Genomic DNA, 26,490 nt, shown 5'->3' on the forward strand with positions numbered 1-26,490 from the left:
TGGGAACAAGCCATGTGTTTGACACAGGCTGCTGGAAACAAAGTGTCTAAAGATGCAATTCATAATTGGTTCTTTGTTGTGTGTTGTATGTTGGCAAGGGCTGGACTAGAAATGAGTGAAAAAGCAGCCAATGTCCGGAGGACAACTTTGAAAGACATCAGAATGCCTGGAGAACTGGTGCTCACACATTATCACAGCATTTATGCATGCATACTACATATGAGGGTGTTATTATGAGTATACTTGTGCATAAATATCGACTATTACTTGTTCATTTACACATCAGTTGAATATATTATTATTATTATTATTATTATTATTATTATTATTATTATTATTATTATTATTATTATTATTACTTCTCCAGCTCTGACATGTCACGTCTCTCCGCTGACGGTATATTGCTGATCACGTGGTGTGGGTCCAGTTTCCTCGATGCGCTCTGCAAACCACGTGACGCAGCTCTCCGTGGTGTCAGAGTGGAAAAGAAACAGGTAAATTCACCGTCTCTCGCTTATTGTGTGAGCGAGTCGGCTCGCTTTATTTTTCTCAATATAGCTTATAACACTCGGGGTTCAGGATTTAAATCCTGTCCTAAATCCTACTCCGGAGGTCGACAGCGAGATTACTTGTCGGCCGGTTGTGTAGCAGTGTGTAATACTGAGCCGGGTTTCTGGTCAGTATTGCCTGTTATTTATTTTCATTTTAGCGGCCTATCGGCCTACCCTCAGCCTCGGCGGTTTTTTACGCCTTCAGCCCGGTCCGTGAGAGTACGCCGGGGCCACTGGTTCTAAATGTTGCAGAGCGGTGTCGCGGCTGCTAATTCGCTAACGTGGCTAATGTTTCTTGGCTAACCAAGAGGACGTTAGTTTGTTTAGTTAGCGTGGCTATCAGTCGCTAGCAGACAACCGGCGGCATCGGAGTGGCATGGGCGTATTTTTTTCTTCTTTGGTTCACCCGGTCGAACCCGAAATCTCCGTTAGTTGTTAGCGAGCTAATTAACTTGTTTGCTATTAAGCTAAGTTAGCTAGCGACGCAGCTTTGTGTAGGTAGGTATCACTGTTTAGTTAGCAGGTTAGCCGTTAAAGTTAGCCTCGTTGTCGCCATGAGGTGAAGCCGTGAGAAGCGGAAGCCCACCGAGACTTGAAAGCTGGATGCTTTCCCCTCAACTATTAGCTTGCTGGCTAGCATTTTGGCCATGTGGCTGGATAGTAGATTTGGATATGGTCGACAGGCCCTGTTTTTAGGCTTGTTTGTGCGCGAATCAAAACAGGGTTTTACGTAACATGTGCAAGATTAAGGAATCGATAGCAAGGTTAACAGTATACTGTGTGAGATTGTATGTTGTCTTTCCCCATTTGGTGTTCTCCAAAGTGTATATATGTCTGTTTTTTTTGTTGTTGTTTTTTAAAGACATTCGCTTGTTTGGTAATCTAGATTTACCTCAGCATTGAGGCTGTTTTGATGCATAAAGTGTTGCCTCATGTTTGAGTGGTAAATAAGTTAGTGCTCATTTTCCTTGTGTGCAGCTGCACCCAGTTTACTAAGGAGCTCTTCCCTTTTTTGTCCTCCCTCGGGTGGCCTTGGTTTAAGACATGGTCTGGGAACAAAGGTGATATCACTGCCAGCTTCCAGCAAACCATTAAGCAACCAGGCAGTTTGAGGAAGTGGTATCGTACCATACGTGTGCGCGACATAAGTAGGTCACAAGCCCTTCTAACACTCCTTCTCACCCTTCTCTTCTCAGGTGTTATTCCTTTGTAAATACTGTTATTTGTATATACTGTAAATGATGACGTCCATGGGCGGGAACCGAGCCCGGGGCAACTGGGAGCAGACACAGGGCCAGACACAGAGCCAGACACAGCACAAGCAGAGGCCTCAGGTACCCTCTCACACTCACCACCTGTCACACTGCCCAGATGCTCTGTGATATGCACCAAGGTTGAATATACTCAGACAAGGGTTTTTTTCTTTTCTTTTTTCAACTCGTAATTACATACAAGTTTTTAGCTACAAAGTTACATACTTGTTACAGTTAGATTTGAGATAAGTATAACTTTAAAAATTCAGTCAAAACTAAGTCTTTATTTACTGAGTAAAGGGCTTTTGCAGATGATGCCATCCTCACTATAAAAGCTTTGGATAAGTTGGGGTGATGCTGCTGAGTAATTACAAGTCGAGAACAAAATCTCTGATTGTGAGCTTTTGGGATCACGGCTTCAGTCTGAAAACCCAATAGGGAACACAGTCTGACCAACTAATATGCAGGTTTGATGATAACAGTAAAAAGACGGTGGTTACTGTTTGTGGTATAGTAGTTGTGTGAAAAGGGTTATTTACAAGTGTTAGCATTTTTTTAAGCACTGTAGTTGTTGTTGAAAATGGTAAATTAGTTGCAATTAGTAAACCTGAAGTGGATGCAAAGGTGCTTTCAATTTTTAATAATAACTTTAGTGCTACAGATTCTATTAACATCTAAATGTTATGTTTTCTCAACAATGCAAATCCTGTGTTTGCTGATGCAAATCTTGGATCTTTTTCACTCTCTTGGAACAGGCTACCGCAGAGCAGATCCGACTCGCACAGATGATTTCAGATCACAATGATGACTTTGAAGAAAAGGTCAAACAGGTGAGCAGATGCACTTTCTTTTTGTCCTGCTGTTTAGGTGTTCCTGCTCCTTTTGTAGTTGCATCACTTCATTTATTGACACGTGTTATATTGTATCATTTATTGTGCTTGGCAATAGACATGTATGTCTCTTGTGTTAGGATTTTTTTTTAAGTGAACATATACAGGATTTAACCATAAATGATATCAGGCCTGTCAGCTTTAATGATCAAATCATTAATTTTGACACACTCATTGTCATCTAAGTTCAGAAAACTCAAAAAACAAGTCATCGTCACCTTCTGATAAGAGAGTTTACTTCTCAAAGATCAGTGTCTTTATTTAGGAACTAAAACAAGTGGATGTAGTCAGAGTATTCATAGAAAATTAACTTTATATACAATCTGTTGGTTACCTATGGTCTTGTTACAAAGTTACTGAATGTCTACTCAACTGCTGAATCTCAGCAAGCATGTAGTTAACCCTCTATACTGACCTTTTGATAAAATTAGATTTTTATTCTAAGTGTAATTAAAATAGTTTACTTTTTAACAAATGACACAGAGATGTCATGGGTCAACTCTGTCTGATTGTGAAAACCCTCCTTTTCCAGCTGATTGACATCACAGGCAAGGATCAGGATGAGTCTATGATCGCACTGCATGATTGCAACGGGGATGTCAACAGAGCCATCAACGTGTTGCTGGAGGGCAGCCCAGACACTGTGAGTATTGGCTTTGTGTGAAGGCTTGTGCTGTGAGCGCCGGATTCTTGTGAAATCAGTGCCACACTGGATGTTACAATCACATCAGGGAAAACAGTGGTTGGAGACAGCAGCACAACTAAAATTATTGTGACCAGGTTCAATGAACATGCAGCCTTTGAAATGGTTGCTTTGAAGATGGGTACCACAAACGGTCAGATGCCATGTTCAAAGTGACTGTGATGCATGAGCAGGGCGATAAGATGGCGCCAGTCTATCAGTTTTCAATTGAATGCGGTTGTGTACAGCGATACAGCACTAAACAGATAAATCATTAAAAATCGTAAATCTGCTGTCGTCTTTTGCTGTCTAGATACAAAGAAGTTCACATTTACTTTTAAATGACTCAAGCCAGAACCTCATAGGTCTGAAACGCACATTCAGAAATTCCTCCACAAATAGTGATGGAGTTGCTGCAGGACGGCAGTTTAGTAGGTGCATGGGAACCTTGCATTTTTGTATAGGAACATAACCAGAATCCAACAAGTTGGCAACCAGTTGAATCAAGTCCCCAGTTGCAAAGAGACTCATTGCAGACGTACAGCACTTGTCAGTGCTGATTGATTGCAATCTTTCTACATTTATAAATTAGTTAGCAAGTATTTTCAAACCTTTGCCAATCTGTCTGAGAGTTATTGCAGTCAGTCTGAGTCAGGCTGTGATTGTTTGGAAGCGGATTGTCTTCTACTGGGCGACTGTGCATTCATTTTCCTGTTGAAAGTGGGTACTGCAGCTGTGTACATTTTCTGTGTTTTCTTTGTCAATGTGCCTCTTTTGCATCCCCTAAGTATGTTGTCACTGACCTGTTGAAAACCAGAAGGGGACTTGAAGGAGGGCAGTCATCTCCTGAAGTGGAGACTGCATTCACAGGGCATAAGCTTCCTATTAGTTTCCATAAAAATATTTGGGTCCTTTTTTCTGCGATGTTTTAGGAAATTCTGCTTGGTACGTTTGTTGCAGTGTCGCTAACAGACAGACAAACGGATGGCACAGATAACATATCTTATCTTTATTTGGCTACTTAAATGTGTGTAATGTTTATCTATAAGTTATCAAAAAATAACTTAAAAGCTTGAATAATAATCTGACTTGTAGAACATGGTGAGAAATTGAAACTAGAGTAAGACTTTGAACAGTATCTTGCCGTTACACATTAATCACAGCTGATCAAGAGATGCTATGCCTTTTGGATTGTCAAATACTGGTTCATTGGAGTAAAGACTTTAAAAGGAGTTTGATTTATACGGCTTGGTAGGGAATAAATAAAATGAACAACATTTCCAATTGTGATTTTCAACTAGCTTCCACAGCTTCCACTAAACAGCTTCTTAATGCACTGTATGTGAAATGCGATCCCAATCAGATTCAGACATACGTAAGCTTAGTGGCAGTTTATGCTCCCTGTTGTTAATCTCTGTGTATAGCGGCATGGCACACATCTGCAAACAGGTCCGTTTTTACAGGTCTTTGTATGATGCATAAGTGTGGTAGCATCACATTTTCCAGATGGCACAGAGCGATATTGCTGCAACCGATGGAAAAGGAAGAGATATTCGTCAGAAAACTATGAAAAGGCCGTAATGGTCACATAGTTTCCTGTTTTGGCCGAGGGTCTCTAACAGTGGAAAAAAAAAATTCAGATCATCACCATATCAACTAACCTTTCATCCATTTCAGTGTGTGTTTTCCATCTTAGTGAAATGTGCCAAGACAATCAGTTCTGTAGTATTCTGATTTAGACGAGCATCATTGTAATGCTATATTTATGTATTTCTTAAGGACTCCTGGGAAATGGTGGGAAAGAAGAAAGGGGTGTCAGGTCAGAAGGAGACCAGCCAGGCAGAAACTGGAGACGAAGGAAAAGAGAACAGAGAGAAAGGAGGCGAGAAGGATGCAGCACGTCGCAGAGGTGGAGCTCCACGCAAGGGACGTGGCGCTAGCAGGGGACGAGAGTGTAAGTCTTTAACTCATCCTTACATTGATTTGCCTTCTTCTACAGTTTGATCTGGAAACTTTAGTCAGTGACTCAGTTTTTACAAATGGGTGTGTCTGCCAACACAATAGATTTTTCTGACCTTGAATTCAAGTATGAAGGGATTGAACAAAAATATTGAGAAATGTGTCATTTTTATACACAGTCCTGTATTTACAGAGGCTCAGATTTAATTGAACAAATACCATTATAATTTTCTGGTTATTTAAGGCTCTGTTGAAGTCAAGATCTGCTTGAAGTGTGGAGCCAGTTGAGATTACCAGAGTGTGGACCTTCATTGTGATCTTTTGCCAGGCCTTTATTGTATCTGTCTGCAGTTCTTGTTTATTTTTATTGGTCTTTACATCTTTAGTTTTGGCTTTAGTTTGATTTAGGTTTAGATGAAGAGGTCAGCTTGGCTGCTGCAGAATATTAAAAAAACAAACAAACATTTTGCCCTCAACTCTGAAAAGAAATCATTGAACAAATGGTCACTAACAAGGTGGTTATTTTATCAAATTGCATGCTGTAAATGTACAGCCTGAAAGATTTTTTTTCTTTGAATTTCATCATGTTTCACAAGTCAAGGAATGCTGTTAATTTGAGTCATGCCTGTGCTCTGTCAGACTCAAGTTTATCGAGTCATTTTGTAAAAAAGGCTTTTTGCTTTTGTTGCCTAAAGGGGTTCATTGAGAAAAGAAATGTATGGTTTGCATGAACAGAAAAGAAATGTATGGTTTGCATGAACAGTTGCTTGCTGGCTTATTTCGTCATTTAGATGAAGTTGGATACAGAAAGGTTGCACAGGTGCACCAGAATTCTGTAAAAATAAAAGTGCAAGAAAGCCTTTTAGAACTTATTTAAACTGCATACATCGTCATAGGAAAGGGGAGCCAGCACCTTTGTCTGTCCTTTTGATTCTATCTGAGGGGCTGTTAAGGTTCTCAAACATTAAGTTTTATTTAATTGTCTGCTGTTTTTGCACGCGCTATTGTGTCGAAATATGAAGCCATTTGCTCTCTCTTCATTACTCAAGTTCGTGGCCAAGAGAATGGCTTAGACGGAGGCAAGACTGGAGTAGCTGGAAGAGGTGCAGAGCGAGGCCGAAGGGGAAGAGGCAGAGGAAGGGGAGCAGTTGGTAAGTAATCCTCTTTACTGTTCTTTGAAGGACGTGTGTCTAATCAAAACAAGGGGTAGCTGGGATTTTTGGGATTTTTTTTTTTTTTGCAATGCATACATAATCTGCTGGCTTCCTTTCTTATGGCAAGATTTGTCGAACTGAGAAACTGACACACAGTCTCGTTCTGTCCCCAGGAGCATCTGGACGGCGAGGAGGCAGATTTTCGGCACAGGGCATGGGGTAAGGGAATACCTGCATTGCCTAAATCGAGAAGGCCTTTTGTTCCACTTTTACCTGTTGCTATGGTCACCAGAGAGCAGGACCCCAGCCTATTGTTTAGCATTAATCCAAAGGAGGGAGGACATACATCAGCCAATGGGACGGAACAGCGTGGGCTGAATATCTCTCTTCAGAGTTTGCAGTCTCTAAAGATTTTATTTAGAGTAATATTTGGATTGATTTATGAAGAAGACTGTCAGGGACCGAGCTGGTTTAGCTTTACAGTTATATTAAGCTCTCTGGCCCCAGGCTGCAGGATTATTCAGTTTGTTTTGCTTGTGTTCTTTAGTCTCTCTGAGCGCAAAAGGGTGCAGTTAATACGCATGTCAGTTGAACAGTTAGGTGTCAAAACAGAGGAAGTGCTTTTTGTGCTGACTGTGATGGCTTTCTCGACTCATTTGATTGTCATTAATTGGGCAGTGTATGAGTAAGACTTGTGCTGTCATAAGACATTTCCTGGATTAGGTTGTGAGCAGTCAGGTATGATGTGACTCTGGGTGTATATGTGTGTGCGTCCTAACTGAATGGCTCCCTTGCTGGAGAAGCCTGAATCTGATGTTCTTACAAAAACAGTGTGTTTTGAAGCTGCTGTATCAATACAACAAAAAGCATACTTGCACATGGTTTTAACCTATGGGAATGACTAGAATGTAAAATAATTGCTCTATGATGGTGCAAACGATAACCTGCAGTAGGATCTTTATGGTCTGTGCTCTCTGAGCCTGTGGAAGTGTTCCAGTCTTGGCTGTGTTTGTTTTGAGTGTTGACCTAGATATTGACTTGCATACTCAAACACTATAATACGCTTTTCATACAGATTTGGGGCTAATGTTTTAAAGTGCTGGCTGAGACGTTTTTGTGTTACCTAAACTGTCCTCACCGTCAGCACACAATAGTTCTGTTATTGCTTTTGCTTCTGGATGCTGGCAGACACTGTTTACCAGCTTTGCACCAATGTTTGTTGAGAGAAGTGTGCATGGCTTTAAAGGAAACTGCCTTAAAGCAGATAAAGTACTTGTTGCTGTGTGATAAGATGGTGATTTTCAGACCTGCTTGTAGATGTGCGTCACTGATATTTTATGCTTTTAATAGGCAACGTATGCTATTCACCTCACATTTTGCTTTCAGATTTCATTGAAATTGAACTAAACCCAAAAATTAATACTCGGGTTTAAAAGGGAAATGAGTACCACACTTAATTACCAATGAATAAGCTGATCAGATAGATTTGTTTCAGAGTTGATGTGACGGTTTAGATGATTCAAGGGAAGTTGGTAGATGATTTGGTTATTATCTGCATGTGTGAGTCTCTCTGTGAAGTAATAGTGCTTTCAGTCTCTTTAATGGAGCCACATTAAAACCGGCAACCCAGATTTTGGTAACATGAAGACTGGATTTATCACTAATGTAGCCTGGTTCAAGGTGTGTTAAAATGACTGAATTGAACACCTATCCATTTGTTAAGAAATGCAAATTGTAATCTTTGGGTTTTTTCCTGTCTTTTCTGGACAGAAATCATGTCACACCACCCATTTTTGTTTCCATAACCCCATTTTTTTTAAATCACCTATTGATTAGTGTCTATTTAGACAAGGTTTTCCAGGTTAAAAGGGCAGAAAGTAATTTCGCACCTCGGATCTGAGAACACCGTTAAAGTCCCACATTACAACTGACTTTTTTTTTTCCTCTGGTGTTGCATTCAACTAATTTCTTTCTTTGTCTGCAGAAAAGAAACTGAGGGAAGAGATTGAAATCCACTCTGTTTCACACATATGGGATCATTTTATGTTGACATATATAGAAACCCAATGAAACAGGCTGATATATGTTTACAGCTGTAAAAACTGTAGTAAAAGTGTAGGTTTGCTTTGGTGGGGTGTTTGTCAGAATCGAGGCAGTTAATTTGGCGCTGTACAGAGTTATCACAGAGTGTGTATGTGACATTCTCAACTTATTAGGTAAATGAGAGTGAGACTAAACAAGAGACTGTGTGATTTGAGATGGATGGAGTTATTATGCAGACCGATGCACCGTGTGTTCAACAATAGCTTTGAGCTCATGTAGTTGTGTGATTGAAGGTGTCGATGAAACTGCTAACTGCCATCATCTACCAGCTGTTTTTTGTTTGCGGCTGATTTATGAAGCCTATACGTCAGTTCAGCTGGGTTTCTTGTGTATTGACCCACTATGACTAAAAGCACACTGGCTTGCTTTGCATTGAAGAGTGATTGACTGGAGCAGAGTTGATATTAAAGTACTGGCTCAGGCAGGTTGAAGGCCTTTTGCTTACGCTGCTGTAGCTGTCGATGGTGGTGGTGGATAAAAAAAAAAAAAAAAGCTTTTTCTTTTACTTTGTTGTTCATCTTGTAATTGTTACCATTATTTTTCTTCTAAAGCCAGAATGATAAGGGGCCCAGATATGATATTGCAGGCAGTAGGAGGTGAGTGCATCGCCTCTTGTGTGTGTATGTGGTGTTCTTGCTTTCTTTAGGGAGCCTTTGAGTGCTATAAAATAGGATAATGTAATAGCAGACATTAAAACACCTCATTCTATTAATAGGATATCAAATGGATATGGCCTTCCCTTAAAATTTGTCATTTAATATGCTCATCCAAGCTATAAATGCATCTTGATTTGCACAGGAAGGATCTTTGACAAATAATGAAAGCTGCTTGGCTTGGCTTCACTCAAAAGAAAAGTGTTGCACTTGATCATGTTGCTAGGCTGCACCAGCTGTAATTTCCTCAGCATACATGGATGTGTCAAAATAATGAAAGATGTTTCTTGCCAGGAAAGAGTCGTTGAAAAACTAAAACAGTACTTAGATGCTTCCCCACTACAACAATGGTAGTTTCACTGCTTTAACCAAGTTTTTTTTAGGATTTCTTTTACATATCATTTCCTGTTGCAAATTTGGTTTTGTTTCTGAAGTGTTTTATGAAGTAAAAAGCCTAATGATGTCAAAAGACCACTGCAAGCAGACAACCACCTTAATCAGTTGTGGTGTGCACCTCATTAAAACTTAATTGAGCGTTTGCTTCTGCTCAAACAGGGCTGACCTCTAGTAGGTGAGTAGGTAGTAGCTGTGACTTATGCAGACACTCCTTCAGTTGTTGGGGAAGTCATTAGTCCATTCATTCACTTCTTGACTCCTTATCACTATGTTTCCCAGAACATTCAACCCTGCTGACTATGCGGAGCCAGCTCAGACAGAAGAAAACTATGGAGGGGGCAGTACCTGGAACAACACAGGAAGCGTGGAGCTAGAGGAGGGAGCTAGTAAGTGAATTTATCCACAAAGGTCACCCTCCAATAAGAGAAGTTAATCTTATCAATTCAGCATCTGTTTAACATCCAAACTATTTTAAAAAGCATGGTTAGCTTGCCAAAGAAGCTCTTGTTGTAAAGACTACAAGGATGGTTTGCTTGATAGTTGAGACATACACACATTTCAGACATATTGTAATGCTCTGACTAAAGAATGATCACTTCCTCTGGTAACTCTACATTAGCTTTAATCTCCTCACCTCGGTCTCTGTCTCCAGGGTTGGAATACTCTGCAGGAGAGGGAACAAATTATCCACCCAAGTTTGATTCTGCTCCTGGTAAACCTGTCTTCACTCCCCTCTTGATTTTTTTTTTCTGCATTCCTTATTCTGTTTGAAGTTCTTTGTTCAATGTGAAATCACTGAACTGTTTCTCTTTCACTCACAGGTGCCTGGAGGTCTGCCACAGAGGAGTGGGGCACTGAGGACTGGAATGAAGATGTGAGTGTTTTATTTTTACCTCAATCACATTATTTCTTTAACAAAAACAGTACATTGTCCTCGAAGAAGTTATAGTTCAGTATTAATGATGGTGATAGCAGCTCCATGGTGTAGTGGTTTACATATTTGCTCGTACCTTGCCAGGAGGAACTTGCGTCAACCCACTAAATCAAACTTGTGGAGCTGCTGTGGCGACCCGTTGAGAATAAGGGAGCAGCTGAAAGTAGATTAGAACTGATTCTGATCTGCACACTTGAACAGAACTAAAACTTCATCTTCTGCTCTCCTTTCCTCTGCAGCTTTCAGAGACCAAGATATTCACAGCTTCCAGTGTAGCGTCAGTGCCTCCGCCTCAAGAGAATGTTACCATCACTAAGGGACAGAGGTGGGTCACTTACACAATTTATTACACTGCTGCTGAGCAAATTGCTTTTCTGGGAATTGATGAAGAGAAAAAGAGCAGTCACTGTTTTGTAACCTTCTCTCTTTTTTGTGGACAAGGTTATAATTGATTTCTTGATCAACTGATTTATGAATGAGTTGATGTTCAGAGAATTATTGGCCATATGCTTGTACTGTTAGTTATCAAGACAATATGCAAATATTTAATTACTTATTCTGCTAGCTGGACAAAAACGAGCAGTGTTAATATCGCTCACTTGATACTTCTGTTGAATTTAAATAGTAAAAAAAGATTAATCAAGAAAACAATGAAAATGAATGCAGCTTTACAATAATTAACCTATTTTTATTGAAACTTTTTATAGGTATCATAATGAATGGTTTTTTAAATTTCTTGTTATAGGATTGATCTCGCGGTGCTCCTTGGGAAGACTCCACCATCTTCTTCCTCAGAGACAGAAAATGCCCCCATGGAGGCCACCCAGCCCCCCTCTTTGTCCCAGTCACTGGTTTTCAGCAACTCCAAGCAAGGAGTGCCCCTCTCTCAAACATCCTCCAGCACCCCTTACACCCAGCACAACATGGTGAGACTCTAAAGAACAAAGCATGGCAGTTTTTCCTAACACTGCAGTTAAATGTACATTGCCTCTCAGATAGCTCACTAATGCAAATCATCTTTTAACGTTGATAAGTCCACCACTTCCTCACCACACAGAACACGGGCGAGTATAGTGATATCGCGGCATAACTGCATTATTGTGGCTCAAGTATTTATTCAGTTGGAATAATGGTCTGTGTTCTTCTACCAACACTGCAGGTCAGCATGCTGAGCAAGGGTTTTGGGGAAGTGGGGGAACCTAAAGGAGCCAGCACAGGGACCACTGGGTCCCAGTTTTTGGAGCAGTATAAAACAGCCCAGGCACTGGCCCAGCTGGCAGCCCAGCATTCCCAGACTGGACCCCCCAACACAACCCCTTCATCATGGGACACCAGTGCTGCCTCACTGGGACAATATGGTGAGATGAGAGCCTTTTTTAAATTACTCTGAAGATAAATTATCTGCACACTAAATGCTATTGTTATTAAATGCCTTGCTGTAATATGTGAAGTGGTATATTTCATAATGATTATAATTGAGCTTTTTACTCTTCTTTTTTTTTTTTTTTTTTTTCAATTTCAGTACCACAAAATACCTGCTGAGTTTATTTTTTCTGACTTTTGTCCCCCCACTATTGTCTAGATATGAAGGCTCAACCGGAGTCTGCAATTCATACGCCCTTTACAAAGAGGCAGCCCTACCAGGCCACCACCTCAACCTCGTCCATGTTGGATGTTTTCCTGCAGGACAAAGGCCTGCCTCCTTCCTCTTCTGTCTCCTCATCATCTTCCTTACCACAACAAACAACATCCTCCCCCCATGTGGTGCCTCCACCTGCTTCCTCCCTTCCTAAAATGGCTGGAGTCCCTTCTCTAGGTCAACAAGTTTCCCCAAGCTCCTCAGATGCCCAGGGTTCAAGTCCTCTGCCTTTGCAGCAACACAAAATCAAACAGCAGAAGAAGAGGGCCTCCATTAATACAAAGGTGACTTTTAATAAGAGATTTTGAAAAGGTGCCCGATAGAAGCTATTGAAAACAGACTGGTTTCATGTTAGGGATGCACTGATCCAAATGTTTTCTCTTCCAATATGATGCCAAAATCTGTGCGTTGGATGTGAAAATGCTTCCAAAACAGGTGACAATTTGCTGTTGGCTTCTTTCATCCTGTGTTAGATTGCCCACATTGCTGTGTGGTAAACATAGAACAACAGAATTGAATTGCGTTGAACTGAATTGATCTTCCTCATAGATTGCTGTGTTGTCACCAATACTCGATCTAGTTGTCTGAGGCAGACAGATATCCAATTAAAATAGCACACCAGTAGAGTTTGTGTCTTATGTATGAAAGCAAGCTTTCAGTCTTTGTGGCCTTAAAGAAAGCAAACTGCTTTTGTCTTTACTCAGATTCCAGCAATGGCAGTGGAGATGCCTGGCTCAACAGACATCTCAGGCCTGAATCTTCAGTTTGGAGCGCTGCAGTTTGGGTCTGAACCAGTTCTACCAGAGTACGAGTCCTCCTCTGCCACCACAACACCAGGCAACCAGGTCCAGAACAGTCTCTACACAAGCCCCAGCAGGTTGGTACTTCCCAAAGCAAAGCTCTTCCTGTACGTAAACAGGAAGAGCTTGAATGGAGGACAGTACTCTTAAAAACCTTCCTCTCAGACCTGCTAGTTGTACTCAGTGTTGTGCCATCTGCTGTGCAACCAGCCAACATAAGGATAGTTCATGTTAGAAAGTTTATGTTGACACAGAACGCTGTGGAATGACAGATTTTTGTTTTTGATTCAAGAACGGTTCTCTGGAGTAAAGTTTTTCTTGACTTTGTAGTCCTGTTCATTGACAGTCATTTTGCTAATGCTTCTGGGCACTTATTAAGCGTGCCTATGCAATATCACGCTGCTTATTATTTGTTGGATTTGTTGTTCTTCTTATTTTGCTGCTCCTGCTGTCTAAATGGCAAGAGAGCTATAACTTTAAATAGAACTTGGATGTGTATAATTTATTAAATCACCTGTTAAATCAGATTTTTTTTTTTTTAAACTTAAGTTTGGGGACTTTGCCCCCCAAAATCTTAAAAATTCTTTTGTCCCCACAAGTTATACTTACTGTCTGCATGTGCACAGTCATGAAACTTAATGGAGCAGTCCAAAGTGCATGCTCAATCAACATCTCTAGCTCATCCCACCAGAGCAGGAGCCACATCAAAACAATATTGATACAGTGCTAAGATAACAACAATGTATGCACAAAACATGTTGTGAACCTCACCTGTGGGGATGCATCAGTGCAACAACTCAGTTTGGCAGTTGTGGGCAGGCAGGCTAGCTGCCATCGTTGACGCACAAATTTCTATTCAGGGTTTTAGTCGAGCCTGTCTCTCTCATAAAGTCTAACATTTTGTACCGCTTATTCAACAGTGTTTGCATACTTTTCTGATTGCCAGGAATACTGAATTATTTTACCAGTTATAACTGGACTTTTAAGAATTTGGCTTTTGATGTTGATTTTATTTTTTCCCCACACTCTGTTTTACTCAGCACTTCTTTAAAGGTTAGATCAATTTTTGGTGTGTGTCCCAGTCTATAAAACTCATTAAATTGTAATTATCATCAGTATTCAAGTCAGAACCATTAATTGAACACAATTAACTTTGAGATTGTCCATTTCATTGCAATCTGCAGTGAGTCAACTCCAGTTCTCTCCAACTCCAGCCAGATGGACCTGTATGATCAGAGACCATCTCAAACACGGCGTTACCCTCCTTCAGTCTCCTCCTCCCCTCAGAAGGATTTGCAGCCCAAGGTAAAGCCAACACTTTCCTCTTTCACTTGATCTACTAAAATGTTAAATACCCCATTTTTAGTGAAGTATTAAAGGAGGAGTGACTGGGGACAGCATGCTCAACTACCACCTGCTCTGTTATGCAAAAGCCTTTTAAAATAAACTCTACTCTTATACTTCTAAATTCTTTTGTTTTCCATTGTTCTCGTTGTAAAGTGCTAGTGGTTTTTAAACATGGCCTGTATTTGATATCTGCGTATCAAATAAGCTTCAGCTTTTTATCAATGGCCTGTCTCCATAGAAACCTGTGAGCTCACGTTCATTGTTGGTTTTACAGAATGGCTTCAGTTCAATACAGGCAGCACAATCCGTGGAAGGTAAGCGTCTGCTTACTAGTCAGGTCATATTTTCTGGCACATTTAGCCCACATACACGTTTCCTGAGCATTATTAATTGAGTTTTGTTGGTTTTATTCCATCCGTTTCTCTTTTGCTCTCTGCACAGCTGCAGCAGGCTCTGCAGTATCAGTCAAGCCGGCCTCTGACTCGGTCACGCCCGCATCGGTCTCCAGCATGGGCACTTTAACAGACAGCAGCTCAGCCTCCTTGTTGACTACAGCCAATCAGACGCCCCTTAGTGCTCTGGGTCACAATGAAGACTTGCCTCCAAGCAGCATGGCCCCTCCTCAGCACAACAAGTGAGATGCAGCTAATCTCTTAAATCTAAATTATGATTGGTGTTAACCTAAGTGTCAGTGAATGTGATGTGATTTGCTGATAAGTGTAATAACCCCTGTATATCCTGTGTTCTTTTACAGCTCTCACCCATCACAACAGAACAGTCTGACTCCATCTGTCCGGACATCGAACTCAGGCTTACTGGTGAGCACTTTGTATGCTCGTGTCAATTTTTACATCAGAATCAATTGTACTTATTTTATTTTATTTTTTTAACAAGTCACAAATGAGTATGAGTAGCTTATGCAGGAGGTTGGGTCTCCCTCCCCCACTCACTCAGTGTGAGCATTTTTCAAAGCTGCATTTCCTGTGGTGGTAGATGGACACATTATATGTTCATTCACTCTAATGGAAATGTAATCTCATCAATCTTCGCCGCATTTATTATCTTCTGCCCCTACAGCATCCCAGCGTCGATGGAGACTCGAGCCTGCACTCTTCATCCTTCCCTTCCTCTGTCTCAGCCGTGCCGTCTTCATCAGTCCCCTGCTCCTCTTCCTCTGTGGCTGCTGCACAGGTGTCCTTAGGGGCTCCTCAGGCCTCCTCAGTGGGCTCTGCCACAGTTTCAGCTCCCTCGGGCCTAGGCCCCGTCAGCAGTCTGGCCATGGGCCTCAACACTGCCTCTATGGGTGCCCCAGTAGCAGCAGCTGCCGCCGCCACTGCTTCAGTCTCCACAGCGGCCTCGACCATTCAGTCTTCAGCATCTTCGTCATCAACGCGCAGCTCTGCAGCATCCTCAGGTTAGACAACACAAGCACAAATATATCAAAATGTAGATTCAGTTTAAATTGTGTTTGCTTTTCACTTTTTCTGCATAGCTGACTTTAAACTGTGCAGTCAATACCAGTGATATAATTATAAGCTTGGTAACTTGATGTGAGGCCTTCACAATAACTTGGTGGTAAAATGGACAGTCAGTCGTTTACTGTATGCGAATCCATTGTGGAGCTTCTGTTACAATATTGCCATTGATCGGGTCATGTGGTCTGGCTTCAGAGAGCACACACAAAGTAGAAGAAAAGAATAAAGGAAAGCATTAAGTAGAGCTTGTCTGGGGTGTTAGGCCGTTGTTTAATCCTTCATTTTGACTAGATTTTAGAACCAATTGAAGTCCTTAAGAGTTTAGTGGTTACAGTTACACAGATGATGTAACCTTCGGGGCATATTTTGTGGTCAGGTGGCAGATGGATGCATAAATTTATGTTGACTTACAGTAGAGCAACTGTGGTAAAGGATTTCTTGGGGAGTTTGTCAGAGATCGTCTTTGATTAAAGTGAGTGAGTCATGGGTGTTTTGTTTTGTCTGGGATTCGATCTGGTTTCCATTTCCTCATCATCACAGGTGTGCTTTTCATGATTCTGACTCTTTGGTTGGTCCCCTGAGGCTTTTTCTTTCACACACGTAGAGTGTAATCTTTGCTGCTAAACAGTTTGTCACGTGTTTTACTGCAATGTTTTCATTTATTATTTCTGCTAAAGGCAATGTATTTGTAATACTTTGGTTATGTAATGCAAGTTGGTGAATAATTAGAATAATTTGGTTGCTTAGCGCATGGGTAGAATTGTCTAGCAAATACAGGCACAGGTGTATTTTCATTGTGATTATGAGGCTTATATTTCTGTTTTGCAAATAAATGCATTTTATTGGTTTATTTTAATTTGTGCATACAGGGAAAGCACCTCCAAACCTTCCACCCGGAGTGCCCCCTCTACTGCCCAACCCATACATTATGGCCCCTGGACTACTGCATGCCTACCCTGTAAGTACTGTCAAAGTTTCTATGGCCTGAGCTTCACATGTACTTACTAGATTTTTATTTACTGTGTTACTTACTCCACACTAACTTGATTTACTGTTCTTTTCAGCCTCAGGTGTACGGCTATGATGATCTACAGATGCTACAGACAAGAATACCGCTGGTAAGTGTTGTTTGTGAAATGTGTTTAGCTGCTGCAAGAAAAATAATGTTATGCACAGTTAGGAGTGTAAAATTACACAGCATTGTCAGCTTTGTATGACTCGGGGTTTAGGTGTGACTGTTCAAATCTTCAAACAAGTTGGAGTTGTTTTTGGGGGGGTTGGTTTTGTTTGTTTGTTTGTTTTTTACTGCAGTTACTTGAGGGCCAAATCCCTCAAGTATAAAATACATTAACTACACATTACCTGTGCTGTATTTACGGTTTGTCTTAAATGAACCAATAAAATCAGCAATGTAGTTCCATCTCTACAAATTGAGAAATCCCCGGGCTCTCTGTCCTGGTCGTTGTGTCCTTGGGCAAGACACTTTACCCTACTGCCTACTGGTGTTGGCCAGAGGGGCCGATGGCGCGATATGGCAGCCTCGCTTCTGTCAGTCTGCCCCAGGGCAACCGTAGCTTGCCTCAACCAGTGTGTGAATGCGAGAGTGAATGAATAGTGGCATTGTAAAGCGCTTTGGGTGCCTTGAAAAGCGCTATATAAATCCAATCCATTATTATTATTATTATTAAAGACGGGCTCATAGGCAACAGTGAACAGTTTAGAAAAAATGTTTACCATTACATACCCATCCCAAGTTATGTGATGGTATGTAGGCACTCAATTTCTTGTGTTCTTATACTGTAATATTTTTCTTATCCAGGATTATTACAGCATTCCCTTTGCAGCAACACCCACAACAGCACTGACAGGCAGAGAGGGCAGCTTGACAAGCAACCCTTATTCTGGTGAGACACTTTCTAGTTTTTAGTTTTTTAGCTCCATTAAAAGTCTAAAAGAGTGAGACAGACTATCTACTACTATGTGTGATTAGAAAATATCATTTTATTTTAAAAATGTATTATTTTACTGCTATATCATGTTTCAATCTTTTATTCCCATTTTCTTTAAGGTGACTTATCAAAGTTTGGTCGAGCTGATGCCTCTTCTCCGGCTCCAGCTACCACATTAGCTCAGACACAACAGAATCAGAGCCAGACGCATCACACCACACAGCAGCCCTTCCTGAATCCTGCGCTGCCGCCAGGCTACAGCTACACCAGTCTCCCGTACTACACTGGCATGCCAGGATTGCCCAATACCTTTCAGTATGGACCTGCTGTGTTTCCGGTGAGAAATCTTAATATCCAAAATGATTAACTTTTTCCTTGTTTGCAATTTCTTAGCGTTATTATATAACAACAAGCAGTTGTTGATTTATTTATTAATTTTTTTTCTTTTCGTGTGGGTATGAAGTCCAGTGCCTTATATTTCCACCACTAGTAGATGAGGGGAGTAGATTAGAGTATTAGAGGCTCATTGTATAGTTTTACTGAGAAAGAAACAAATGTTAATTGAAAATACAAACCTGTGAGAAGTAGCCAGTCAGAAGAAAGTTGCCTTAATGGGAGGGTGGCCTTAAAAGAACAGGAGCTATAATCTCCTCAACAACTGAGGGGCTGCACCAAGCCCCAGTGTATCATGAGTAAGTATTCTACTCTTAATAGTGTCCAACAATAAAGATAAATTGAGTATAAAAGGCCGCCTTTAAATTAATTCTTCCCTTTAGACAGTGAGAGACAGAGTGGCTTCTGTCAGCCTGTGGTCATCTTTGAAGATGTGTTGCATATTGAGCTGGCAGCTAGCAGTGATGGGAGAGTAAAAAGCTACTTACTGTAACAAGTACAATCAGTTTATCTTTGACTTCAGCCAGACAAGAGGCTGCAGCTCGACCTCTACCCGTCTTTCTAGTAGCTTTGCCTTAACGTTAAACTTTTCTAAAATAGAAAAAAAGAGGGACTAATTTCTTGTCAACGATTTAAAAGTTCACCCTAGCCAGTTGGAATTAAAGCCAAATTTGTGATTGTGAGTGACAGAAACACTGGCCTAAACAGGTTCCTTCAACTTGCCTGATATCGCTTCGTTTCAGCCCCCGACGCTGCCTGTAGCCTTTCCTCTGGTGGCAATATGAGAGCGATTTAAGCAGTTTAAAAAATGCATTATCAGAACCTGAATGTGTGTTTCACCAACATGATTGTGAACTTTTCACATTTTCCTTTGCTGACCTCTTGACTCTATTTTTTTTCCCCCGCCCGTCCAGGTGGCTCCTACCTCGTCAAAACAGCACGGTGTGAATGTCGGCGTCAATGCCTCGGCCACACCCTTTCAACAGGCTAGTGGCTATGGTTCCCATGGATACAGCACTGGTGAGAGCCTAAATAATGTTGAAACGGCATGTTTACGGGGTTGTGCTAGTATACTTGGACACCGATGACTCTGTGCTGATTCTCACAATGAGCCCATTGATTTTCCCATCGGTGGAGTGCGTATTTCATTCGAGCGCTGCAACATCTGCAAGCATAAACATGGTGCTCGTGTAATGGCCTTTGTTATTCTTGTGTCAAGACACTTGCTCATGGTTTATGAATCATTCTTGTGACCCGGATGTTGACGTGAAAGTTTAATGTTTTCATGACCAGAACATGGTTTGGTGTGTCAGAAAACGCATCTGCATCTCATACAGTTTCAGTGCCTGTACACGTGAGGAAAATGCCTGAGTAATTCTTCTCTAACAACAAGAATGCATCTTATGTCACTTTTATTTAAGGGTGTCTTTAGATCAAGTATATGCTGTCTAAACAGAAAGGGATAAGGGGCTTTAAAAGTGGCATCTGGCTGTACCAGTTTACAAACGAACGGGGTTAGATTATGGGTTTCTCGCTTTTTTCCATGGCTTGCTTTGCTCATCTCAGAATGCAGTTTGCCCCAGAGCTTTACTATCCACCACCTCGCCTGCACACACCTTCATGTTGAACACATCAACACATGAAGCCAACGTCTTCCTATTTTTCCCAAAGACTGACATTTGAGACGATATTCTTTCACCGGTTTTTATATATTCTATCCAATCACTTCACTGAGGCTGTAGTTTACATACTTTATTCATCACTCGGTATCCACCTTTAGTCACAACATGTGGAAAACCTATTTGTTCTAAGCTGCACCATCTGCTGCTTTCTGCCATTACCCAACTCAAGCTCACTCTCCACCCCCATACACACGCCCTGCCTGCCCCCTCACTTCCCTCACCTCCTCCCCCTCAGACTTGGGTCAGATGGTACCTGCAAATGACGTCAGCGTTGATTCTGACCTGCTTGTTGTACCGGACGGACAGGTTTTGCCACACAGACGCTGCAGTTGGTATCAAAGTTCTGGTTGTTACAGCGGAGGGAACTTGATACCGTCTGCATTGTCCCAACTTGGTAAAACCTGTCCATGTGGTCCAATTTTCAAACAAAACGCTATGAATCATTTGCAGATGCTATCTGAGGCAGGTCTGCTTCCCCTGCCTGGTGTGTCTAATGCTGTGGGCTGCGGCTGTGTGTCTGACTGTTGCAGGCTATGAGGATGTGGGCCAGGCTTCAGGGAGTGGGGATTTCTGTAAGGGCGGATACGGCACTGCCGTGGCCGCTGCTGCTTCTGCACAAAACAAGCCAGCCAGCTCTGTCACCGGGCCTGGAGTCGGTGAGTGCCGCCACATGCCAAATTAAACCTAAAGCGCGAGAGAGAGAGAGAGAGAGAAAAACCAACCCTGTCCCTCCCGTCTTCCTCCTTGTGTCACCAACCATCCTTCTCCCCCCTCTTTGCTCTCGTTCCCTTGCCTCATCGCTGCTGCCTGCAGGAAGACCTGTCACACTACATGTGCTTTCAGATAGTCCAGTGCAGCCTGCCTCTTTTACAAGCCTTGTTTGCATTTCTTTACCCATTTTCTGCCAGGGTAACTCATCATCACTCCAATGTACTTCTATGTAAAACAGCTACACTGTGTTTAGAGGTTGGTTTTTTTTTGTTTGTTTTTTTTTTTTAAAAAAAGGTCGTATTAACATTATTGGGCTTCTACAAAGTGATTGCGAGTTACTCTGGTTGATGCTTTCCCATTTTCCCCTGTGTTGCTTGCTCTTCACTCATGTTCTCATTGCTGGTGTGTCCGTCTCCAAAGTAAAGAGTTTGCTGTCCTGCGAGGGTCGTAGTTTGCAACCAAGGACAGAGAGGGCAACAAAATCATCTGTAGCACTGGTGATTGGTCAGAATAATGCCGTGTGTGACTGAAATGTTTTGTCAAAACTGTGTGCACTGAACCAAACCTGGTACATAGGAAGTTCTGCTTATGTCTTTGAACATCACTGACCATTATTGGAGTATTGAAGTTCAGCGTTACCTAATTAGATATGATGACAGTGGATACAACGGATGACATCGGTCACTCGCTCAAAGGGAAATCTGTCATTTCTGCAGGAGTTGTGATAGATTTCATTAATGACTTATTTGTTCTGGATTAAAAAACCCTTTATTACCTTGTGAGTGTACGAAGCAAGAAATGCTGCATTTAACGAGCGTCTCGTTAAACATGCAACTTGTCAGTGTAAAAGTGTTTGGACACTCAGGATTTTAACACATTTCTGTGAAGCTTCCACACAACACAGGGCTGAAATGAGTGCTTTCAGATTAACAGAGTCTCATAAGGTTGAGCGTCTCTCTAGCTGACAGTTTCTTTAGCAGCTTAAAAGCAAAACAAAAGTTTAAAAATCCATCACTTGTGTTATCTGCAGAAAAAATGACAGAAACATTTAATATCACTTGTATACAAGATTCTTCTGCTTTCCAGCAGTGCCAAGACTTCAGAGCAAAATATCTGAGAAACCTATCTTTAATCATTCATTCATTGACTTCTGTTAAAGAGAACTAAGAGATGTATTTTATTTTTATTAGTCTGTTAATTTATTTATTTATTCATTTTTTTGACAAGTACAATTTACAAAATTATGAAAATGCACATCTGGTTACTAAAGTTGTCTTCAGAATAGGGATGCACTGTACTGACCATCTTTTATTGAGTGTTACTGTTTTGGGGGAAATGGAAAAAAACAACAACAAATTAAAGGGACAGAAAAAAATATCTTATCCTTTGTTGGGCAAATTGTCGTCTTGTTTTTTCTGATCAGATGTCAAAAATCCAAAATCATCAATTATATTTTCATACAAGACAAAGCAAAGAAGCACATGATTGTCACCAGTTATATTTGGGTAATTTTCTCTGAAAATGTTGAAAATAAATCATCTGTAATTAGAAAACTGGGACGGGACTAGCATTTTGTTTAATATCCAGAGTCTCTTCTTTTTTGGTAAGCTGATATCATAGAGAGTTAAAAAGGAAGTGTCAGAGCAAACCAGAGCAACAGTAAGACCAAAGCCTGAAACATACACTCAGCTACACCATCTTTCTCTGATTCCTCTTCCTGTTCATCTCATCCTTCCTCATCTCCTCAGTCTCTTTGCCGTCGTCACTAAAGGGAAATTCTGCTGAAATCATCTATGGACTCGTGCTCACATAGATGTTCATACTTGGAATTTCCCAGTGTTCTTTTATAATTTGGATTTCCCCCCCCCCTCATAGATAATGTCTATACATTAATTTCCTTGTTGTCCATCGACCCAGTATCATCTGTGCTGGTTGGAATCAGAGCGTAACCACGTGGGTGGTTACTGTAACATATTCGGTTTAACAGTTAATGAGCTCAGTTTGTGTCGTTTCCCCCTCTCTGCAGGAGTCTCTGTGACATCAAGCAACACAGGAGTACCAGATATTTCAGGGTCTGTTTACACAAAGACGCAGGTAACTACAGAAATATTTACTCACAGGATATGGTTCTGCTTGTCTTGTAGCAGCAAACAAAAAAACACTATAGTGGCCCAACTGATTATTCTTCTTCCTGGTCCCCTGCAGTCGTTTGAGAAGCAGGGCTTCCACGCCGGGACGCCAGCCGCATCATTCAGCCTGCCCTCTGCGCTGGGCAGCGGGGGCCCCATCAACCCTCCTGCCGCTGCCGGCTACGCTCCAGCTCCATTCATGCATATCCTGACACCACACCAACAACCCCACTCTCAGATTCTGCACCACCACCTGCAGCAAGACGGACAGGTGCAGTGTGTATATATAAATGCTTACGTATTTGAGGTCATGTGATTTTTAGAAACAAGCTGAGCAAATAAAAACGTATACAGGCATTATTCGTTGACAAGGAAACTCCACCCAGTGAGTCAAATAGTAATGATCAACAGTCTGAATGAGCTCAAAAATGCATAGGCTGAAAGTAAAAGATGGAAGTGTGTCGACATCAGTTTCCCCGAGCGGTGACCAATGCAGCGTCAGCTTTAGAGCCTGAGATCGGGTCGGCTTGACCAAAATTTATGGTCAATGCTGAAAAATGAGTGGGTGACATCACTGTAGCTCCATCTTTTATATTCAGGCTGTTAACTAGTTGACAACTTCCAGTCTTTTTGATAAAGCACATTCAAAATAAATGAAGTAGCACTTCAGCATCATGCAGTCAGACTGTTATAAGTAGTAATACAAATCTAGTGAATTGCCTATAAAAGATTTGTTGGCAAGTTCATTAAGTGTTTGTGGTTTCACCGTGACATTAGCTGTGCTGCTTTTAGGTAAACACATGGCACAAAGCGGCAGCTCACTGATGAACTTTGTGACTCTCCTCCACAGAGCGGCACTGGACAGCGCAGCCAGAACGCCTCCATCCAACAGAAGTCTCAGATCAACAAGTCGGCGTACAACAGCTACAGCTGGGGGGCAAACTAACATCCACTCACGGGACCTCACCCCGCGCAGTGTCAAAAAGCTGGGAGGGGTGGGAGGCTCTTCACTCCTTCGGCAAATAAGTCTCCACGTATAAATCCCCGCTTCCTCCTGCAAAGATTTCCCTCCAGTCTCTTGGCCCAGCACTCCCACAGCTCTGACCGCGGTCAGAGGAGGTGCTGTGCCGAGAGAACGAGCACTGTTAATGATGCATGGATGGATGGGTGGGAGGGACAGGAGGGGCTTTAAAAGTGAGGGGCGATCGGAGATAAATGGTGATAGAAGCAAACCATCAAGAGGGTGAAAATACTAAGTGTTGGGAATTTGTATCGTATTAATCTTCCCGCCCCTTGCGCCCCCCCCCCCCCCCACATTTTTTTCCTTTCACTTGTAACATAGAACTGTTTTTCTAAAAGAATGAACGTTTCCTGTATGGTCTTTTTTTTTTTTGTCTTTTCCCATTTTTTTCCCCACTGAAGGGGAGGAATGAAGTAATCTCTAAAAGGGGGTGGGGGCAGGCTGGTTTTGTATTTTAGACCCTCAACTCCCTGTTACTTAACTTTTTTGCCGGAAATTCTTCCCTCCTGAACAATTTCCAAACACAATAATTTGCCGTTGACTTTTTTTATGTTTTGGGGTTTTTTTGTTTTTGTTTTTTTATGTCATTTTAAGTTTGCAGAAACAATTCTATAAATTGGTAGAGTTGTGAAGTTTATTTTTTACCGAATATAGATATATTATATATAAAGACATATAAGCAAGCTCACTGGCTTTGACTGTGAGGAAAAAGTGTGTTTGTCATGTGACTGCGTGCATGTTTGTACACACGGGGGGACCATGGTTGCGTACTGTGCTTGGGTTTTTGTTTTGTTTTTGGTTTTTTTGCCTAGCACAGGTTTTCCATTATCCAACACTTGTACAGAAACTTTTCCCATTAATTATAAATATTTCATAAGGCCCCTCTTATTTTGAAAGATGAGAATGATTTCCAAGGCCAATACACACCCAGTCTGCCTTCCAGTGTGAATAATTTTGTTTCTGAGGCCCTCCCTGCCCCGCCACCTGTCCCCCCAACATTGTAAGGAAATCTGCAGCATTGAATACTGATGGACAGAATTGTACTATGGGTTTTTTCTTCTTCTTTTTTTTTCTTTTTTTTTTGTCAGTGATTTTTTTTTCTTTTTGTACTGTGCGTTTTAAAAAAAAAAAAAAAAGTTTAAATGGATAAACTTGTCTTGTACATATATATAAAAAAAAAAAAAACACAAGTACTGTAGTCCCTGTTTGTTCGATGGCTTTCTTCTTTTCCTTCTTAAATCCTTGCAGACTTGTTAGCTTTTTTGTTTTTGTTTTTTTTATTTTGTAAAAATATATAAATATTAAGTAAATAAACAAGAAAAAGACATTTTCATCATTTTGGATGTGAATGTCTTTTTAAGAAACTACATTTCTCATGTGGCATTTAAATACTGCAGCATCTCTTCACTGTCATTCAGTACAAGCAGTTCATGGATGAAGTGCTTTCCAGTTGGTTTCTGTTAGTGGGCTCAGTCACAACAATATCCAGGATGTCAAGAGTACCAAATGAAACTCCAAACTTATAACTACATCACACATTTTTTGGTCATGTAATGTGCGGTATTGGTTCGGGGTTTTTCTTTTTGTACATTTTACCCTCCATCTGTCTTGGACACACTTTAGCATTTTATGTTTCTCCATGATATATTTTCTACCCCCTCTAGATATGCATCTTGGCACCTTTCTAGCAGGCACATCAGAGACAGAACTGTACTTTTAAATGCATCCCAAAGGTGCTCTGTTGAATTAAGGTCTTTTACTGTATTAAACGCAGCTAAATTTTACTTTACTGGCTCAGGCTTCAGACTGCTCTAAACACTTGGTCTCTATTAGGTTTCTTGTGCCAAGCTCATGTCAGCTTAGTATGATTTTTTTTTTTTCCCTTTTTCCCAATATGTGATTACACCTTGCAAGCACTAGCTTATGTTTTTAGAAGCCTAGTGAGTTGCAGCCAGTCAGAAGACATTGGGCTCTCAATGAGTGGGCTTGAAAAGGATCATTTCCGCCACTGGATGAAGTGAGACATAGCAGAAATTGGATTTCTTAAACTCTGAATCATGCAAAGCTTCTGTATTGGAGCATCAGAATAAAAAAATAAAATACTAAAAGCTGTAAATGTTCTCTCTAAATGAGCTCTGATCCAATTTGGCATAATTGTATTATACTCTGATTTCATGAGATATATATGACCCATATACACTTACCAGTTACGCCTTGCTAGCAGCAGATTGTACTGTTATGAAGGGGGTCTTCATAACTGCTTAATTTTTTTTCATGGCACTGGAAACATTCCTCAGAGATTTTGGTCCCCTTTGACATGATAGCATCACACAGCTGCAGAAGATATCCATGCTGCACCTCCATGATGTTCCACTGGATCCCAAAGGTGCTCCATCGGATTGAGATCTGGCGACCGTGGAGGCTGATTTTAAAAACTCATTGTCACGTTCAAGAAGCCAGTTTAAGGTGCATGAGCTGTGTGACTTGGCCTGTTATCCGGTTGGAATCAGCAATACTCAAGAAGGCTGTCTAAATTGTACTAAGGGGACCAAAGTGTGCCAACCAGCAGCAGCCTGAACCACTGATATAAAATGGTTCCAAGCTTTCTGTTGTCAATACCAAATTCTCACCCTACCATCCAAATATGCAGTTGAAATGGAGACTTATCAGAAAGGCAACTTTTATCCAATCTTCTGTTGTCCATTTTTGTTGACTCCATGCAAACTGTAGTGGTCTAATTCTGGTGTACCGTTCAAGGTGGTTGGTCGT

The 26,490-nt window shown here is 41.2% G+C and overlaps 1 protein-coding gene across 8 annotated transcripts; it reads left to right on the top strand.

Moving 5' to 3' along the window:
- The first annotated feature begins 397 nt into the window (after nt 1-397).
- Nucleotides 398-25,505, top strand: ubap2l (ubiquitin associated protein 2-like). Of its 8 annotated transcripts, none has more exons than XM_076879712.1 (30): nt 398-494; nt 1,748-1,885; nt 2,560-2,634; nt 3,227-3,337; nt 5,156-5,330; nt 6,385-6,486; nt 6,663-6,708; nt 9,144-9,188; nt 9,921-10,027; nt 10,294-10,353; nt 10,463-10,515; nt 10,815-10,900; nt 11,321-11,501; nt 11,735-11,933; nt 12,158-12,498; nt 12,919-13,091; nt 14,199-14,319; nt 14,600-14,675; nt 14,803-14,995; nt 15,116-15,179; nt 15,439-15,775; nt 16,706-16,794; nt 16,901-16,954; nt 17,656-17,740; nt 17,905-18,122; nt 19,093-19,198; nt 20,391-20,516; nt 22,598-22,665; nt 22,777-22,971; nt 23,551-25,505. In XM_076879712.1, the coding sequence occupies exons 2-30, from the start codon at nt 1,790-1,792 to the stop codon at nt 23,644-23,646; spliced, it is 3,678 nt and encodes a 1,225-aa protein (XP_076735827.1). In that variant the 5' UTR covers nt 398-494; nt 1,748-1,789; the 3' UTR covers nt 23,647-25,505. The 8 variants fall into 8 exon arrangements, with proteins under 8 accessions (XP_076735827.1, XP_004549145.2, XP_076735829.1 ...); XM_004549088.3 differs by having other exon boundaries at nt 14,636-14,675; XM_076879714.1 differs by having other exon boundaries at nt 14,229-14,319.
- The last annotated feature ends 985 nt before the right edge of the window (nt 25,506-26,490 follow it).

Source organism: Maylandia zebra, linkage group LG22 (assembly GCF_041146795.1).
Source record: "Maylandia zebra isolate NMK-2024a linkage group LG22, Mzebra_GT3a, whole genome shotgun sequence".
NCBI classification, from domain to species: domain Eukaryota; kingdom Metazoa; phylum Chordata; class Actinopteri; order Cichliformes; family Cichlidae; genus Maylandia; species Maylandia zebra.